Here is an 18,714-nt window from a genome sequence, read left to right as displayed (position 1 = left end):
GAGTGACTGGCAACATATGGTGGCAATAATTGAGTTTGACTGTTCACAACGTTTGGGCACTTCCCTCTTCTCGCATGTACGAATTTGCTACCACTAAGATATCGAGCGCAATCAATACCTTACCAACAGATCACAAAGCAGACTAGGGTGACTTGACAGGTCGAACGGACATTTAGGTCCAAGAGTCGACGACAGATCTTGGCACTGACGGAACGCCATGTCCGTGAACATGCCTAGTGAGATTTGGGACGAGCAGGCGTGCTACAGCCTCGCACATAAGCCTCGTCTCATGGAAGACAATGTTGTCTTCACATCTATCCAAAGAGTCATGTTGGGGACCGTCATGCCGCTGCGTCGTTCGATGAATAGATACTTCCTACAGATTTGCACGGCAGATCCCTAAAGCGCCCACCCTTCTTTGGAGTCGACCCCAACACACAGTGCGTCTGCCAAATCCTGCACAAGCAGGTCACTATAAAATCGAAATAAAGCAGGAAGAGCATCGTTCAGGTAAACGGTATCATACTGAGCTCAAAATCATACCTGTTGAATGAGAAAAGCTCGGCTTCTTAAGCCAGTCTCAAACGACTCTCTAGCCATTCCCCATTTCTCCACTCAAGGTTCAACACAACCCAACCATCATGATGATTGTATGAACAGTCTCTACACCCACCCCATCACATTAGTACCTTGAAGCACCTCATCCAAGTACGCTGAAGCAAGTACGCATCGAAACACAGAGTTTTTCTCTGATTCAGATACGGTCACATCAAGGCAGTTATGCACCCGAGTCGGTGTAAGTGGCAAGCGCAGCTACATTTACCCAACAGGCAGAAGAAACAACGCCAGTCACAGTTCAGAGATGGCAAACATGCGACAGTTTGTTCAATACTGTACTGAATAGCAATACAGCGATACTTAGTATGGCATGGCATTCAAGGGCCGCTCGGTACGAAAGGCGTGCTATCAGACGAGTTCTTGATCTTTTTGTGCTCGGGGAACTTATCCATCATCATCTTGAACAGTATCAAATCATCTCGAGCGTCCTTGGCAGACGTCTTGACTTCTTTGCCGTGAACCACAGTCTCATACCACTCTTTCAACTCTGCAGTGTAGGCATCCTCGTACGAGGTTTGGAGAGACCTGTGGGACTTTTCTCCGTGCTCGTTCAGCTCGTCAATCTCCACCGTGATGCCGAGGCCCTTGACGAACGGTGTATCATAGCAAATCGTGACAGTCTTGTTCTCCCCGTAGACGGCAACATGAGAGTCGAACCTCGGCACAGAGTCAATGCCCATCTCGTAGACGCACGTGAACCTGTCGTCGGGGGCGGTGCCGTTTCGGTACTCGAACATGGCCGTGTACCAGCGCGCGTTGTCCGTCGAAGCGAGAACCGATTCCGGGAGTCCACCTAGCACGTTCCTCATGAGGCTGAGACCGTGACTCCCGAGACTGCCGAGGAGGCAGCAGTAGTCCATCTGCGCGGCTGTGAGCGATTCCGGCTCTTGTCCCCAGGCTTGGCCTAGTAAGACGGCCAGTCGCGCCTTTCTGTCCTCCGACACCTCGGTTGGTATGTCATCATGGTACTTTTGAGAGTATGCTCCCGATTGCCCGATGAAATAGGCATTGGGGCCGATGATGTCGCGAACGCGAGCGTACTTGATCTTGTCAATGGAGGCGATCTCACGTTTGAAGGCTTGGAGGCTTGGAGCGTAGCGTCGCATGTATCCCAAAAAGACGCGGGCATTACTGGGGGCCTTGGTCTCGGCGTCGATAATCTCGTCGGCGGCTTGTAGACTGAGCGTCATGGGTTTCTCGAGCAAGACGTTTTTCCCGGCCTTCAGTGCAGCAATGGTATACGGGGCGTGGTACTCGTCAGATGTTAGGATGACGACGACATCAATGGCCGGGTCATTGAAGATGTCGTCTGGGTTTGTGGTTGCGTGGGGGATGTTGAATTTGGCACGACAATGATCGGCCGTCTTGCGTGAAATGTCGCAAACGGTGACGACCTTGAAGAGATCAGACAGAAACATAAAGGTTGGAAGGTGAACGATCTGTGCAACGTCACCACCGCCAACTACGCCAACTTGCAGGATCTTGGGAGACATGGCGAGAGAAGTTTCAGTTAATGCAGCGATAGACAGCGGTGCAGTGAGAGATTTCATGCGTGAAGCTGGAGGATATAGGCGAGGTAGTTTGAGCACAACATTACACATCAAGCCGCAAGTCGGCCTTTTTACATGGCTGTGTGTAAGCCCCGGACACGCATTCTTCGCTAACCCAAAACCGCCGAACTGGTGAGGCATGGCGTTGCCCGTGATGCACCCGAGCAACATGCATCCTCTCCGCATCCCCTCATTAAGTCTCCCCGCACCGTACTAGCTGTATTTGGTTTTCCGACCAGTCTTGCTTTTGTCTAGGCGGACTGCTCTTTTTGGCAAAGAACCATCAGATGTTTCTGCTTATCAAGTGCATTACGGAAACTATGATACGATACGGAGATTCTGCCCTCAAACCTCCCAGCTGTTGAGCCCCTGCTTGCTGCTTGCTGTGGTCACTCAAAGGAGCATGCTGCCACGTCTCACTCACCGAACTCGTCTCAGACGATATTTCAAACTGCGTATTCACGGGCAGACTCTGGCAGAAGTTGAGACTCAACGTCAACAACCATGTCTTATTACTGGTTACTTCTCACATCTTAAGTTATGGACTCCTCTGATGATTCTGATTCTGATCATCTTCGGGAAGAGATCTGCTCATTTACTCAGCGCGCCTTGTCTGTCTCTCGCGTATCGCGCAGTATCGATAACTGTCATCCGTCTGAAGAAGTGAAGTTGGAGGGACATGTTTCCAATGTGATGATGGGTTTGAACTTCAAGTTGGACTTCAAAGTGGTCATCATTCATCTATTCCCCCTCTACGCCGTATCAAGCTTCTTTAATAGACGTGATAGGCTGGGGGCATGCCATCATACCTATTCAGCCTCTTCAAGGCGAGGCGTCTGCACTTGTATCATTGTCGCGATACTCAAGAAGTTGTAAGAATAGAGGCTAGTGCCAAATGTTTCTTCAAGAGGAGTTTATCAGGTTTCTTTCATACAAAAACATAGTAATAATACAACCGTCAATAATTCCCTTCCAAAACCGCAGTCAAAGTCACCAAAGTTGACTACAACGCAAAAGAAATCCGCTTGAAAGCCTCAGAAAATACCTCATCATCACCATCCTCCCTTCCGCTAACCCTCCAGGCAACAAACCCATCAGGCCTCACCAACACAGCGCCCTCCCTCCCAACCCCAAACGTTTCCTCAAAGCTCTCGCCCTCCCTCTCGTCAACCTCGACGACATCCTCTCCAACATGAACAAACTCACACCCAGCACCAACAGCAGCAGTCTTCCACTCCCCGTCCCTCGAGAGCACAATCCACCCACGCCCAAACAACTCCAAACTCGAAATCTCTTTCCCATCCCTCTTCCTAACCACCAAATGAGGCGCCCTCGTCCCGGGCTGACCCTTCCACTCATCAGGCCTCATCGCATCAGGCAAAGCCTCTTCTGTCCCCAAATCCACCCCCCTAGACCGATAAATCTGCCCCAACTCCATGGCAATATCGTCAATCACCCCGACCTTCTTCCCCTTCCCCCCATCACCCCGGATATACGCCTTGTAATCATCCCTCGCAAAGAGCTGATCATGCCTCACAAGCGCAACAGGCCTCCTCTCCTCATCATACGTGCCCAGAATCTCCTCGTCCGCCACCCCGCTCCTAACAGCAGCAATCTTCCACGCCAAGTTATGCGCGTCCGCGAACCCCGTGTTGGCGCCGTACCCGCCCCGGTTAGGCGGCAACGTATGCGCCGCGTCGCCCGCGAGAAACACCCGTCCCTCGGCAAACTTCTCCGCGATCCGCGCGCTCATCTCCCAGAACCCAATCGTCACCAGCTCGATATCCCCGTCCTGGATCTCGTCCTCGCCGAGACCGAGGGCTTTGCGGACGAGGTCCTTTTGCGCGCGGGCGTCCATCTTGTTGCTGTTGCTGACGTTGATCGTGTCCTTGGCGTCGGCATCGGCCTCCTCGTCGGGGATGGTCTCCTCGGCGGCATTCCACATCAACGCCCACCTCCCATCGTGATAACTCACCAGAAACGCCTCAAACCCGTCTTCGCGCCCCTCGATCGAGAACTGCACGAATCCGCGCTCCAGAAACTTCTCAATCGGCGCGCACCGGAACATGACGCTGCACAGACTCCGCAAGTGTCCCACGCCCGTCGTCCCGATCCTCAGGCCCTCGCGGAAGATGCTCCGCGCGCCGTCGCAGGCGACAATGTACGATCCTTCGACGGTTACTTCCTCCCCTGATTCTCTGTTGACGGCCGTGACGCGTACGCCGTCCGTTGACTGGCTCCAGGACGTCATCTTCCACCCGAGCCTGAGATCCGCGCCTAGCTCGACGGCGCGTTTGCGGAGGATGGGTTCAAGTCTGTCTTGGGCGATCGCCGTGCCCATGATGGGAGCATAGACTTTGCCTCCTTTCTGCTGCGGCGGGGGTCCACCGGAACCAGATCCAGGTTTTTTGGTCTCGCCCTTCGGGCCAGCACCGTTCTCCTTGTTGGCGTTGTTATTCCAGAGCTGCTCATCGGCCCACTCCCCCGCCAGACTCTTGACCTTCACCCGACGAGGTTTCCCGCCCGGCGGACCGGATCCGACTTTCAGCTGATCAGGGGAGATGCCGACAGTCTGCAAGAGTTCCAGCGTGCGCGAGGTGTACCCGATGGCGCGCGGGTGCGGGGAGCTCGAGGTGTGGCGCTCGAATAGGATGACGGGGACGTCGCGGGCGGAGAGGAAGAGGGCGCTGGCGAGGCCTACTAGGCTGCCGCCTATGATTATCACGGGTGCTTGAGTTTGCGTCGTCATTGTGTGTTGATTTTGGTGTTGGTTGATGTGCCGACCGGTGTAAGTCAATAACAAAAAGTAAAGTCTCCAGGCTCAAGGTAAGATTGGATGAAAAGCGTAGTGTGGTTCGACCGTCCATCCAAACTTGTGTACGAGATGCATGATGAGGTCTTTATACATTTGGCATTTCAGTCCCGCGCCATTGTGACGGCGTCGACGGCGGTGGTTTGCAAGCTCCGCACTTGCCCGGCTCCGCTGGTCCTGGCGTGGCCGGAAACGCAGCCACCGCCCCACACCGGTCATCTCGGGTACAAACACAGCGCTCGGTCCCGAGTGTCCCTCACTAGTTCTCACCGTCCACACAGATCCACTAGCAATTGTCCCGCCGGCTTACTCAACGGGTTTTCATACTTCGCGGGCACGGCATCCATCTTTGCTGTGGAAATATCACAAACACCCCTTGTTAATTGAATTCCTTGAATTGTGTGCTCATTGCATGCCTTGAAGCCTACCTAATTACGCCATAGATTACGTCCTACATCCCTCCCGTGTACACCCGAACAAGCATAAAAGTCCTGTTTACAAAATCATGCCTCCAACGGACCGATAGTGGTAATGTCGAGACCCTTGGCCAGCTCCGATTTCGAAGGCATCTTTCCGAGCGACATCAACTCGGCTGACTGAACCATGGCAGGGTCCTTACCCATGGAGGCCATAGCGACAACCGTCTCGCCGTTTGTGTAGTACGCAGCAAAAGCCGACTCTTCCACATTGCCTTGAATCACGACATCGTCCCATCCGCCGACGGTGTTACCGCAGTATCTCAGCTGTGAGCCCAGTGCGGACCAAAAGACGGGGATGAAGTGCGGCGTCTTGACGGCTGAGTTGATGATGTTGTTTGCAACGGAGCGACCAGCGTTCTGGGCGACATTCCAGTGCTCAATGCGAGTGTACCGGCCGTCGCCTCCAGGACCGTGGTAGGGGTATGTTGCGATATCACCAATGGCGTACACGTCCTTGAGACCAACGATCTCAAAGTTCTCATTGGTCTTGATCGAGCCATCGTCCTCCAATCTGATGACCTTGTTCTCCCTCAGGAATTCAGTAGCGGGGGCGACACCAACACCGAGAATGACTAGATCAGCCTCGAGTTTGGTGCCATCCTTGAGGTATACCGCGCCAACATTGGCAGCGTCCGTGGCTGATGGCTCTGCCTTGTCAACGCCAGCATTCATGTGGAACTTGACGCCATTCTTTTCCAGGCTCTTCTGGATGCCAGCGCCAATCTTCTCGCCAAGAACCCTCTCCAGAGGAACCGTTTCCATACCGATGACGGTGACTGTGTTCTCCTTGGCGGTGGCGTTGGCAACCTCCATACCGATGAAGGAGGATCCGACAATGACAATTTTCTTGCCCTTGTCGCCAATGGCCTTGACAATCTTTTGCGTGTCGTGGGCAGTTCTGAGGGTGAAGATGTTGCCCAACACCTTGAACCCTTGGAGGGGCAGGTTTCTGGGCGTACCGCCGGTGGCCAAGATGAGCTTGGTATAGGGGACGCTGTCGCCCTTCTTGGTGGTGACCTTGCGGTCAGAGAAGTCAACGTCGGTTACCTCGTCGGCGACCCAGTCGACGGAGCCACTCTTATACCAGGCCTCGTCGCGCCATTGCAGGGCGTTGACGTCGGTCAGGAGAGCCTTGGACAGCTTTGTGCGATCTATGGGGAAGTAGCCTTCAGAGGAGATGATGGTCAAGGGACCGTCGTAGCCACCGTTGCGCAGACCCTCAACAGCTCCGAGAGCACCAGAACCTCCACCAACAATGACCACCTTTTCTTGGTCGGCACCACCAGCGGCATTGCACTTGAAGTTGGGCTTGCGGCGACCGCCCTTGATCGCGGCCTCTTCGCCAGAAATGTAGACTGCGCCGTCGCGCTCGGTGACCTTGAAGACGGGAAGGGCGTCGAGAGCAGGGGCATCCTCAACGTCGCCAGTTTTGGCATTAAAGCAAGCTGCATGCGTGTCAGTGAAGTGCAATGTAGCCAACGTGGGAGAGGATAGATACCTCCGTGCCAGGGACATGTCAAGCGACCAGAGGTGGTCAAGACTCCCTTTACGAGTGGTGCGCCAAAGTGGGTGCATTTGGGGCCAACAGCCTGTATACTGCCGCCGGCGTTGAGGAGGAGGACCTTTGCGCCCTCGATTCCCTCGACTTCAACCTCCTGCTTGTCTCCCGGCTTGAGTGACAGCGAGGAGACGGACTTGAGCTTGTAGTCGGCCATGGCTCGTGCGCTATACGAAAATGGATTCTTTTGTGTCGTTTGTCGGAGTAGAGAAGAGACTCTTGCGTGTTGGCGAAGAGGGAGGAGGAATCTGTTGGTTTGCATGAAGGATGGAGGGGGAGGGGGCCAAGGAGTAGATGGGTAGGCGAAAGAGAGGGGAAGATGGTACGGTCACCGTCGAGGGGTACTCCGACTCGGACTGACAGCTGCTGATGTAAAGCACCGGGGCGGAGGGAGGGGGTCAGATAACAAAGCACACGGGGCCAAGACTGCTTAGGTATTCCCAGATGTAGTGTGGGAGCTAAGTATCCTAATAGTGAAATGCTAGGCAGATGGTGACTGGAAGGTAAAAGCTTCCGGGGGTGACAAGTAGACAGAGATGTTGCGGTAAGTATGCTGTAACTGGGGTAAGGTGGGATGAGGCAAGACGTGATGGTAGGCGGTCTGCTGAGAGATGGGGAAAGTCGAGGGATTCGCGTCTTCAGATTGGCGACAATACTCCGTCAGGTCAAGATTGACTCGTCTTTGACCGGGGTTATGTTTATGGAGGGGTTCAAGAGGGCGGGCAGTGTTTTTGCGTTTGTAGCGTCGGGCGATGGAGAGTGGTGAGGATTCAGAGCATCATCATCATTCATGCGCTGTGCTTTGAGGGAAGCTCTCAATGGCTGCAGATAAACACGGGATGGTCAGAAAGACGCGAGAATGTGAGGTACCTTACGCTGTACCTAGGTAGACGTGCAAGTGCAAGTACGAGGCAGAGATGGACGCAACTTCCTCCCCAAAATTGGACGATTCAATGATGACGCCATGACAGTGAGCTCGTTCCTCCACAGGGAAGGATCTCCCGGGATTAGCGGCGGCAACCACCTTCCCCAAGACGATGCTGTTGCTTGTGCCATTCCTTCCCTCTACTGCGTACGCAGTATGCTTCCTTCCAGTGCAATTCATCTGCTGTGGCAGGTGCTTGAGCTCACTCCTGGTCGTCATTGTCCACTGCGGCCCCACCTCATCCCGTCATCCCTGCCAGCTTGCAAATTCCTCTCATCTCACTGGACGGAATGCCAGAGCTCGGATCACACCTGTCTTGATCAGGATTAGCACCAAACCTAGCACACGGGTCCCACAATTATCCCACCCAAATACCCCACCACTCGGTCCACCGTCCGAAGACACCGACTGCCCAAGCTCTTGTCCTCAATGGAGCTCAACACCAACGATTCCAACCGGGTTGATCGTCACCAAGTCAAGAAAGCAGATCATCGTGAACATGATATCTCAGTTTCTCTACTGGTATTCAAGTTCCCTTCATCCAGTACTCATAAGACAGCTATAACAAAACCAACCCACTAGATATAGTCTAGATATGGTAGACTCCCAAACGCCAATATAGTATCATCACAGCTTAGTAATGACTATGCCCAACCGTCGCGGCAGCACGACTCAAGTCTCCTTGGAAACCCCCGGCCTCTAACGTGTCTCCTGCCTCGGAATCCGCAGTCACCGGTGACTCCTCCATGATACCCCCAGCAAAAGCCCCTGTGAAGTCCATCATGCCTGCGCCCTCAAAGAAACTCACATCCTCCTCAAATTGCATCCCAAACGGCAGCGTATTGTCCATTGCCTCCACCACCGCAGCCGCAGCCGCTTGCTCTTCTCTCTTCCGTGAGACCTTATCCACCGTTGCCATCGCCCGCCGGTGCAGCTCCTTGACTACCTCGTACAGCCTGCGAAAGTCTTCGTTTGCAGAGAGACGCAGCATCATATCAAAAAGCTGCATCGCGTGTTGCGCGAGCTCCTTGTCCGCCGATACGTTGGGGTTTTCTGGGAAAACAAACATGTTGGATAGGATAATGATGAGCCCCGAAAAGTGCGCGCACGCATTGGACCAGATGCTGCAGTCCGTCTTTGGCGATTCCACAAACAGATTCATGCAGTCCCGGCTGAGCTCCACGCACTTTGCCCACCCCGTCGGCAACGGCGAGTTCTGCCTGCTGTTTCCTTGTCCTATACCATCCAGGTCTTGTATCGTCGCACGGCCGTACGAGCTGATTCTCTGCACCCAATCCGCGTCGTGCGAGTAGATGCCGTGGACCATGACGGTGATGACAAAATAGTTGTGGTAGAGAAGCGAAAGGTGCACCGTGGGAAGCGGCTCGGCGTACTCCAGCAGCGACGTGAGCTGGAACTCGGCCGGCACGTTGCGGCGCCACGTCTCGAGCATCTCCTCCAGACGCGTCACCCGCAGCTGCGCTTCCGACTTTGCCACCTTGCGCGACCTCGTGCTGTAGAGCAGATCGTATACCTTCCCCGCGATGTGGCTGAGCTCGACCCTCGCCCGGAAGAAGTTGAACTTGCTGCCGTTAGACGCAGCCATGACGCCCGCCCCGTCGTCCGGGTCCAGCTCCGGCAGGGGCAGGTCGATATCCGCGTCCAGCTGGAACGAAGGCGTCTTTGACCGCAGGCTGATGTCCTTGTCCATGCAGTAGGCGAGCCAAAAGACCCGCGACCTCTGCCGGGCGACCGCGGGCGAAAAGTACTGGAGGGACTCCTTGTCGTGGAGGTGCAGCCGGTGCGCCAGCCGGATAGCCGTCCCGATGAGGACCGAGGCAGGCTTGGGATCTTTCGTGCCCTGGAAGAGAACGACCATGCCCACGAGGACTTGGATCCCTAGCAGGTCCTCTTCTCGCGTCACCAAGTCGGACACGACAGACTGTACGTTGCGCATGTGGTGCAGCACCTTCTGATCGTCCACCAGGGCATCCAGGTTGCCCGACTCCTTCAACGTGCACCGATACCCCAACGCCAGGGCGATGTTGATGGCTGCCCAGGCGGCGGAGGAGTGATTCGAGGACGGCGAATACCAGTCAGAGAGCATGCGCATAAAGGTCGGCTGGTCAAAGAGCGGCATGATGGAGTTGTAGCGGTTGAAGAACTCGTCGATAACGGGCGTGACTTCCTCCAGCGGCGGCAACTTTGGCTTCTCCGGCTCCACCACCCACTCGCTCGGACTTTCGCTGCATGAAAAGGCATTGATGAACTCGGTGCTGTCGGTTGAGTCGCCGGCACTGTCCAGGGGCAACTCGATGGTGTCTGTAAGCGGTGCGGACTGGACTGGCGCGGGTGCTGGTGCTGATGCTGAGGACGGGACTTGGCTGGAAAGGCGAATGTTCGCATCCAGTGCGCGCTGCAGCTGTTCTTCTATCTTTGCCAACCGGCTCTCCAACTCTACCACTCTTTTTGGGCTGTGAAGAGGATCGTCAGTTAAAGTCCTGTGATTTGATCATTACGAACCAACGTACTCTCCCGCGGTGGTTTCTTTTGGCCGTTGCTGGCGCTCTTTCGTCGGTACTACTCTCCGGCGGACTGTGGTGGTGCGGCACTCAGACTTATACAGCAGACAGTTTGAGCAGGCCGGCTTGAGCATGTCGCACTTGATCTTTTTGAGGAAGCACAAGTCGCAGGCTGTAAGCGTGTTAGTCATGGTTTATTGGGAATCGTGGTATTTGTTACCCTTGCGGCGTTGTGATGAAGTCTCCATAGTGAAGTCGTCTGTGAGTGTACCGTGTTACCGTCTTGGGTCAACCAAGTTGGAATTCCAGACAATCGAGGTGGATGAGTTGGATATTTCAACCATTCGAGACTCTGAGTCGTAGTCCAAAGTCCCAATTAAGAGAGCGAGGCAGGGGTCTGCGTCTGTTTTGGTGGTGCGCAGCAGTAGCGCAAGGATTAAGTCGCTGGGCCAAGATTACAAATCCAGAGCTGACGGATGCGCCTAGTCGTCCCGTCAAGCCACAATCAGCTCGCATTCTCTTGGTCGTTTCATTGGGTGCTCGAATCCTTCTCGGACTTGAAGTCAGTGTCGATTAGTTTTGGATTTTTGGTTCTTGTTGTCTCTTACTGCAAACGTGCTTTCTCAGCGTTTGATTATTGCGGTGGGATCGTCAAAGTTGAGCTCACCGTCTCTCAGTACGTACCGAAGGCGCTCACCGAGTCTCACCGAGGTGACCGCACCAGATCACTTACACGACACTTGGTGAACAAGGAGATCAGATCACAAGTTTCAACCAAGACCATTTCGTATATAACTCTAGCATTCTAACAGCTAAAACAATCATCACGAACGCAAATAAAACTATAATATCCAATCTAAAAGCAAGTCTAAATCTAGCAACACCACGGCAATGCACGACCACTGTCTTCAGTCAAGCAACCAGCAACCAAAACTACGCCTTGGAGGTCTCCCTATAAGGCAGAGTCTCGCCAGAATACTTGACAGCGCCATAATGCTCCAGTTTATCCCCATCGGCAATCAAATCCCCATACCAAGCCTGCATATCCTGCGCAAACCTCCCCACCGCGCCCTCATCGCTCGAGTCGAACGGCTCCTCGCCTCGCCCAACCTGATGAATCTGCGCCGCCGCCATCGTCAATCCCATCCCGAAATCCTTCTCAACCATCTCAACAGGCTGCACGGCGCCCTGCACCCTGCACGAGATCAACTCCGACCCGAACCGGAACTCCTGCGCGCCGGGACGCCCTAGCCCGACCCCGTCGACAACCTCGAGCGCCTCCACCATCGCGCCGACTGTCCTCATCCCGCCGACAATGTACGCCTTGGTCTTGCGCGCCGCAGCATCCTCGCCGAGTCCCTTGACAACCGTATCCGCAAACTCTAAGAAGAAGCCCTCCCGCTTGCGCGTACTCTCCTTCTCCCAGCTCATCCCAATAGCCTCGTACGTCCCCCCGGAAATCTCCAAAAAGTCGAATCCGAGCCCGGAGAGCAGGGCACTCATCTCCCTCGCCTCGTCAGTCGTTACCCCGCCCTCCTGGAACTCGACGCTGTTAATCTTGGCAGCCAAGATGAACCCCGGCGACGTCCGCTGTCTCACGGCCTTACCAATCTCGGCAATCAACCGGGTGCGGCTCTCGAGCGTCTGCGGGCCGTACTCGTCGGTGCGGCGGTTCGTCGTGCGCGAGAGGAACTGCGCGAGGAGGTACCCGTGCGCGGCGTGCAGCTGGATACCGTCGAAGCCTGCTTTCTCGAGGTAGGCTGCCGCGTGGGCGAAGCCTTCGATGAAGCGGGCAATGTCTTGTTTGGTGGCTTCGCGGGGCGTTGCGAATTCCATGCCCATCTTCGGTCCTGTTCTTGCTGTAAGTTTCAAGAGTGAATGATTGAATGAAGGGGGGAGAGACCACTTACCCAAGTGGACTGCGGACGCGGAGACGGGGTTCGGTTGGATCTTCTTCTGCACCTGGCGGCCGGGGTGGTTGACCTGTCCGACCATGAGGCTGCCGTCGGCCTTGCCTGCGGCGGCGATGGCCTTGAAGCCCTCGAAGCGGGCGTCGCCTTCTTCGGGGGCGCATTCGGGGGTGATGATCATGTCGCCCAGGGTGCTCACGTCCTCGAACTCGATTGTGATGTTGCCTGTGGAGATGATGCCAAAGTTGTCTGGTCCTTGGCCCCATCTGGGAGTGTTGGGTTAGCATCAAGGTGTTTCAGCTGTGAAAGCAAGAAGAGGAGAGGACATACCGGCGGTAGACTTCGACGAGCTCGGGCGTGGGGATACCTCTCTTCGAAGGCTCTGTGGCGCTCCAGGTCGCGAGGGACTCGGCCATGGCGCTCTTGAGGAGGCGGTTCTTGGCCGTCTTGCCGGAGAAGGGAAAGGTCAGAGACCGGGCCAGGGGTTCCGGGCTGGCGGGGGAACTTTCGTAGCGGGCGGGCATGTTTGTGGTGGTGGTAGAACTGACTGGAGGTTGATAAATGCTTGGTTAATAGTAGGAAAAAACTGTAGAAATGCTATGATGATCGAGGAGATGATGCTGATGATGATACTGTTTGAAAATCGAAGGCGTCTAGGGAGCTCACTTATAAAGACATCTTGAGTTGCCACGGGATGGAGCCCGGACGGCGCTATGGTCCCGAAATGATGCCCGCGGAGTCGAGTGCAGAGTCGATGGCGCAATGTGGTAGTATCACGGCTGCAGCCGTGGCGGTGGTTTACCCGGAAAGCTAGCGTACGGGGCCCTCCACGGAGGAGACGTCCGTGGGGCACCGGGTTCCCCGGCATATCTTGTAGTAGACGCCGGGAGACTTCAACCACGTGGATTGATATGCAACCTCACTTCCAGGTGTTTTCTACAAGTTTGAATGGATTGACTCCTTGTATTCTTCATTTTCGTTACTATAAAAATGAGTCTCTTGTCTCCTTCGGACTTCAATAACATCGCTCTATACAAACGTTCTGGATTCACACTTACGCTTCTACCTCCAAGTGCTCACGTTCATGGCTAACTCGACTCTGCATAGCAATCAATAAATCGGAAATTGAAAATGCTCTGATTTCAGAACTCAGCTGGGTACAGCATTACTCATTGCCGCGCGGTTGCATCGCGAGACCGGAACGATACCACAGTCAGGCGTGTAAGTGGCCCAACTCTCGGTGAGTATCGGTCAGTATCGGTGTGAGATCCGTGGAACTCCGTGGAGCTCTCCAGCCACCGTGGCGGCCACGGCGCTCCGTGGAGTTCCACGGAGAAAACGCCAAGGATCTGGATTAATAATGCCCTCCCGTCCCCATCTCAGCGCAGATCGCTGACGGAGACCGTCGCACACGGACCAGCTTCGCCAGGATTGTGGAGCTTGTCAGCTCTAAGGATCAAGCTTAACGTAAAGTCGTGAGTCTCTTGTTGTTGATTGACAATCACAACACACTAGGCAATGCACAGCCGCTAGGACATGTCTGCACGAACAATGGCAGTCTCGAAATCAGTACTTGATCAAACTCAAAAGCAAGACGTAATCAGGAAATACTAATCAATGAAACACTAGGGTAAGAATCTACTCATACATGCATTCTTAGCTTCGCTTGCGCCCTAGAACATCCTTCTTACAACTCATCCTTGGCCGCATCAGACGACTTCGTCTTCTCGTCAGATACCTTGGACTCCTCAGCATCAGCCTCGGCCTCTGACGCAACCCCTTTCACCTTGAGAACCTGAGCCTTGACGGTGAACTCGATGTCCCTCTTGCCATTGGCGGTGTCGGGACGGGTATGGCTGACGGGCCACGCCACGACGGCGGCATCCTTGGGCACGGCCTGGTAACTGCTCAAGTCGGCGAGCGTCGCTGCGATGATGTTAGCCAGCTGCTCTTACAAATGCATTCGAAGAATTGGAAAGGAAAGGAAAATGAATGTGAAACTCACCTTCACAGTCACTACCGTCGGCGACAAACAGAGGAAGAACAGGATACAACGCCCCCGGCGCAAAAATAGCAACCCTCCCCTCATCAAGCCCACGATCAACCTCCTCAGCCTCGCCAGGAACAACTACCCGCTCCGTAATCTTATCCTCTTCCCCAGCAGGCTTCTCAAACACAGCAAACAAACCCTTGCCGGCGCCGTCAGCCCGCTCCTCCTCCTCAATCCACTCGCGCACGCGCAACGGAACATCGGCGTACTCCATCATGAGCACGTTGCGGTCGTACATGTGGCGGTCGAGGCCGGCCCAGCCGCCGGGGTACTCGCGGCCCGAAAAGAAAGTCTTGAGACCGTCGCCCCAGGGGAAGAGGCCCGTCGGCGGCTTGTCAAAGAGGTCGTGGAGGGTGTACTGTGTGGCGGCAAAGGTCTTTGACGAGGAGCAGGTTGGGGTGTAGGCGTCTGTTGTTGCCGAGGTGAAGGGGTAGCGCCAGGGGAAGTTGTCTGCCATCGTGGTTTTTGCTTGGGGCATGGGCGGTTTGCCGATTTGGAAGGCCGAGGCGGCCGTCGCGAGGAGGGTGGTTGCGAGAGGGAGGGATGTGGACTTCATTGTGGTGATTGTGTTACTAACTTCGATGATTTGCTTTCTCGCGAGAATGTATCGTGACAAGCGGTTGAGAATGCGATGAGAGACTAACACAGGAACATGAACGAAATACAGAATGGCTTTCCTTCACTCATCTCCCAATTGACTTTGCCCGGCCCTCCTCATATAAACAGATTGCTTGTGGCCAGATTGGCAACTCCAACGACATTGTTGTCCTTTGCGGACGCAGCATGCTCCGGATTGCCATATTGAGTCGCGGGTTCCTGATGCCAATGTGGGATTCAATGCGGCCGAGCAACGAGTTCCTCCGTCTACTCCTCCATCCGCACCTTTACCCCAAGTTACGTGAGTTCAAGGCCCCAATTCGACTCCACTTTCCCCTCATTCCCGGCTCGACGGGAGCGGGTTGCGGACCTCGATCCTTGTGCCGCCGTTGTGTCTTTATTTGTGCTGGTCGACTCACGTGTCAACTCATCTTACCTAAGGGATCAATGATCCATGTCTCATTGTGGCCTTGTAATCTTGTCTCCAACTGGCACCATCTGGGTGTTCTCGTCACATCACGATGAGATGAGCTAGCCGATCTCCGAGTGGTGACGTCTGTCTTAGTTCAACGTTCACCCCACCTCAGTTCTATAGATCCTCTCATACGCGCTACGTTAGGCCCAAGAGCCAAGACTGGTGTTTCCTCTCATTCTTGAGTTACTGCAAGAGACAACCTTGATGACCTTGAGTTCGAGATAAAGACACTCTTATTCCCATTCTCTTCATCCTATGCAAAGTGAAGTTCATCTCATCCGAAGCGTCCTCCCACATGCGATGAACACACGAAAGGCTCTTCAAACGAGATGAGCTTGGCACTGACTTGAAAGACTATCATCACGCCAAAACTCGACCCCGCCTATATCCACCCAAACAGGAACCCAGACTTTCTTTCGACTCACTGCCGAGCTTACTCAAGCCTGACAAGCACTCTCACAACCTCACCTGACGTCGTCCATTCTCCTAACCGACCTCCCGTACCAAACTTCCCACTCTCATTTTTCATAAGTCCGGACGCGAAGCTGACGAACCATGGAACACGGCAAGTCTCCAGTCGTGAGCAGGGGTGGAACGAGGGGGGCAACATCGAATTTTCCCCGAGTAATCGCAAATCTTGCAAATGCCGTCCCATTTTCAACCCTCCACGGCCATCCTCTTTCGGATAAGCATGTCTTTTTTCAGCCTCGTGTCACCCTTGCCTGCTTCTTATTTCATCTTCATATGAACCCACTCCAACGGTCCAGAAAGGCGCACCATGTGTGCATGCACATCCGCTCCGAGCCGAAACGCCTCTCTCATTGGCTCTAGGAAGTAAAGCTCCGCTGCTCCATGCCGTGCCTCTCTGGAGGCGCTGGGATCCATGACGTCGCGTCTCCGTCGAAAATGACGGCGCGCGCCGTCATGAGCTTCAGTCTTTTGCCCGCCCAGTGTCGCATCGCGCTCATCCGGCTGGTTCGTTTGAGGCGTCTGGGCCCGGATGAGCTATTGGCTGCTTAGTTATGTGATAGTTGTCTTGTCTTCGTGATTTCCTATAAGGATCAATGATTCCAATGACTTGACAAGTGATTGTTAACAAATCTCGTAGACTCTTCTTGGCCTTCTTTCCAAACCCAAGAATTCATATCAGTAATCACGCACAAAAATGGCTTCACAAGCAGCATACGCAGCCGAAAAGGCCATTGGCCACCAAGACGACGCCATCACCGCCCAGGATGTAACCGAATACAGCGGAAACAAAGGTGACGACGGCGAGCTCATGAAGGCACTCGTATGGCAAGGCAAGAACAAGGTCGAAGTTGGTGAGTGGTGAACAGCCAGTGTTTGCCCCCCCTTGTAATCGTACATCCTAACCTCGCCGCCCAGTCACCGTTCCAAAGCCAAAGATTCTCGAGGCCACCGATGTCATCCTCAAGGTCACCGGCAGCACGCTCTGCGGCAGCGACCTCCATCTCCTCCACGGCTCCGTCGTCCAGATGAACAAGGGCGACATCCTCGGCCATGAGTTCTGCGGTGTCGTCGACCAAGTCGGATCCGCCGTCACCAAAGCACAGGTCGGCAAGCGCTACGTCGCCTCATTCCAAATCGCGTGCGGAAGTGTAAGTTTCTTGTCTTCTTCGTAGACACTAATGAGTGTAGTAAGAAGCTGACAAAAGTCCAGTGCTTCTACTGCAAGCAAAAACTCTCCTCCCAGTGCGAGCGGACAAACTCCAACACCATGGAGAAGTCCATGTACGGCTCCCAAACGGCCGGCATGTTCGGCTACTCCCACTTCACGGGCGGCTTCGCCGGCGGCCAGGCAGAGTACGTCCGCGTGCCCCTCGGCGACGTCAACCTCCTCGCCATCCCAGACAACGTCCCCGACGAAAAGGCCCTCTACCTCTCCGACGTCCTCGCCACGTCCTACAACTGCGTCAAAGACACAGCCGTCTACCCCAACGACCAAGTCGCCATCTGGGGCGCGGGTCCCATCGGCCAAATGGCAGGCGCCTTCGCCCTCGACGAGGGCGCCTCCAAGGTCATCTTCGTCGACACTGAGCCGCGGCTCTCCTACATCAAGTCCAAGTGGCCCGCCGCGCACGCGGACAAGCTCGCGCTCGTCGACTACACGACGCTCTCGCACGGCGTCACGAATAAGGAGACGGTCGTCTCGCGGCTGAAGGAACTCTGCGGTGGTCGTGGGCCGGATGCCGCGCTCGAGTGCGCGGCGGGAGAGTACCCCAAGGGCTGGCTGCACACGGTGGAGATCGCGCTCGGCGCGGAGACGGACACGAGCGAGATTGTCAACGAGATGATTGAGGGCGTGCGCAACTTTGGCAGGGCGGGCATCACGGGCGTGTATGTCGGGTACACGAACCACTTCAACATCGGGTCGCTGATGGAGCGCGGGGTGCGGCTCATCGGTAATGGGCAGGCGCCTGTTCATTTGTACTGGGAGGATCTGTTGAAGAAGATCCAGGAGGGCAAGATTGATGTGTACCAGATGCTCTCGCACCGCATCCGTCTTGATGACTTGGACAAGGTGTACTACAAGTTTGACAAGCATGAGGATGGGATCCAGAAGATTTTTGTCGAGACAAAGTTCTCGTTCCCTAGGGCGGAGGGATCTCCCGAGTTGACGACGTATTAGGCTAGAGGGTTGGCTAGAAGTATGAGCGACGTTTTCGTAATGAGATATGATGAACACTGAATTCTCAGCGATTCCATCCATGTAGATCATGTGGTGCGTACTCTGGCAAGCTTTCACCATCCGCAATACGTTGACGGCCCGTACACGATGGAGAATCCAGATGGTTTGCGTCTTAAACATTAAGCATCGAACAACGGGTTTGGACGGGATCAGGGATCATTGCCCGAGTCTCCGGACAAGATCGAAATGTTTCGATCAGGATCAAGTAAGCGGAACACATCTTGACGCGAACATTTAGATGTCCCATTCTCCAATGAGCGCGCTGATGACGAGGCATTCATCAGGCAGCTGGATGTGTAGGGTCATTGAAGTTCGGATGCAACATCATCGTTTAAAAATGATAGCACAGTAAGGCTCGTCGCACCGCTCATCGGCCTGTGGCTGATATCGAGCCTCACGACGTGACACATCTCATGGGCATGTCTAGGCTTGATACGAGCATCCACAGGGTCCAGTTCAACTTAATCAACTCGGCACAAACGATAACATCAAATAAACAGACTTTCTG

At 54.6% G+C, this 18,714-nt stretch overlaps 7 protein-coding genes across 7 annotated transcripts; 1 reads left to right on the top strand and 6 right to left on the bottom strand.

Annotated features, from left to right (window-relative positions):
* Positions 1-935: 935 nt before the first annotated feature.
* On the bottom strand, positions 936-2,168 carry CLUP02_17305 (myo-inositol 2-dehydrogenase; the record flags this gene model as incomplete). Its single annotated transcript, XM_049296218.1, has 1 exon — positions 936-2,168. The coding sequence occupies one exon, from the start codon at positions 2,166-2,168 to the stop codon at positions 936-938; it is 1,233 nt and encodes a 410-aa protein (XP_049137442.1).
* A 1,003-nt stretch (positions 2,169-3,171) lies between these two features.
* Positions 3,172-4,917, bottom strand: CLUP02_17304 (FAD binding domain-containing protein; the record flags this gene model as incomplete). The annotated part of the gene is made up of 1 exon (XM_049296217.1): positions 3,172-4,917. The coding sequence occupies one exon, from the start codon at positions 4,915-4,917 to the stop codon at positions 3,172-3,174; it is 1,746 nt and encodes a 581-aa protein (XP_049137441.1).
* Positions 4,918-4,989: 72 nt separating this feature from the next.
* CLUP02_17303 (uncharacterized protein) lies at positions 4,990-7,809 on the bottom strand (the record flags this gene model as incomplete). Its single annotated transcript, XM_049296216.1, has 6 exons — positions 4,990-5,239; positions 5,308-5,371; positions 5,501-6,904; positions 6,958-7,184; positions 7,235-7,621; positions 7,694-7,809. 6 exons carry the CDS (start codon positions 7,807-7,809, stop codon positions 4,990-4,992), a joined length of 2,448 nt encoding a protein of 815 aa, XP_049137440.1.
* A 767-nt stretch (positions 7,810-8,576) lies between these two features.
* Positions 8,577-10,712, bottom strand: CLUP02_17302 (fungal specific transcription factor; the record flags this gene model as incomplete). The annotated part of the gene is made up of 3 exons (XM_049296215.1): positions 8,577-10,416; positions 10,474-10,636; positions 10,685-10,712. The coding sequence occupies 3 exons, from the start codon at positions 10,710-10,712 to the stop codon at positions 8,577-8,579; spliced, it is 2,031 nt and encodes a 676-aa protein (XP_049137439.1).
* Positions 10,713-11,397: 685 nt separating this feature from the next.
* On the bottom strand, positions 11,398-12,898 carry CLUP02_17301 (uncharacterized protein; the record flags this gene model as incomplete). Its single annotated transcript, XM_049296214.1, has 3 exons — positions 11,398-12,323; positions 12,375-12,640; positions 12,705-12,898. 3 exons carry the CDS (start codon positions 12,896-12,898, stop codon positions 11,398-11,400), a joined length of 1,386 nt encoding a protein of 461 aa, XP_049137438.1.
* A 1,163-nt stretch (positions 12,899-14,061) lies between these two features.
* CLUP02_17300 (uncharacterized protein) lies at positions 14,062-14,980 on the bottom strand (the record flags this gene model as incomplete). Its single annotated transcript, XM_049296213.1, has 2 exons — positions 14,062-14,300; positions 14,380-14,980. The coding sequence occupies 2 exons, from the start codon at positions 14,978-14,980 to the stop codon at positions 14,062-14,064; spliced, it is 840 nt and encodes a 279-aa protein (XP_049137437.1).
* A 1,681-nt stretch (positions 14,981-16,661) lies between these two features.
* Positions 16,662-18,146, top strand: CLUP02_17299 (alcohol dehydrogenase GroES-like domain-containing protein; the record flags this gene model as incomplete). Its single annotated transcript, XM_049296212.1, has 3 exons — positions 16,662-16,818; positions 16,883-17,115; positions 17,211-18,146. 3 exons carry the CDS (start codon positions 16,662-16,664, stop codon positions 18,144-18,146), a joined length of 1,326 nt encoding a protein of 441 aa, XP_049137436.1.
* Positions 18,147-18,714: the final 568 nt, after the last annotated feature.

The sequence above is a fragment of the Colletotrichum lupini genome, chromosome 10, assembly GCF_023278565.1.
Source record: "Colletotrichum lupini chromosome 10, complete sequence".
Taxonomy (NCBI): domain Eukaryota; kingdom Fungi; phylum Ascomycota; class Sordariomycetes; order Glomerellales; family Glomerellaceae; genus Colletotrichum; species Colletotrichum lupini.
The sequence above is the reverse complement of the archived record's forward strand: the minus strand, read 5'-3'. Positions and strand labels throughout refer to the sequence as shown.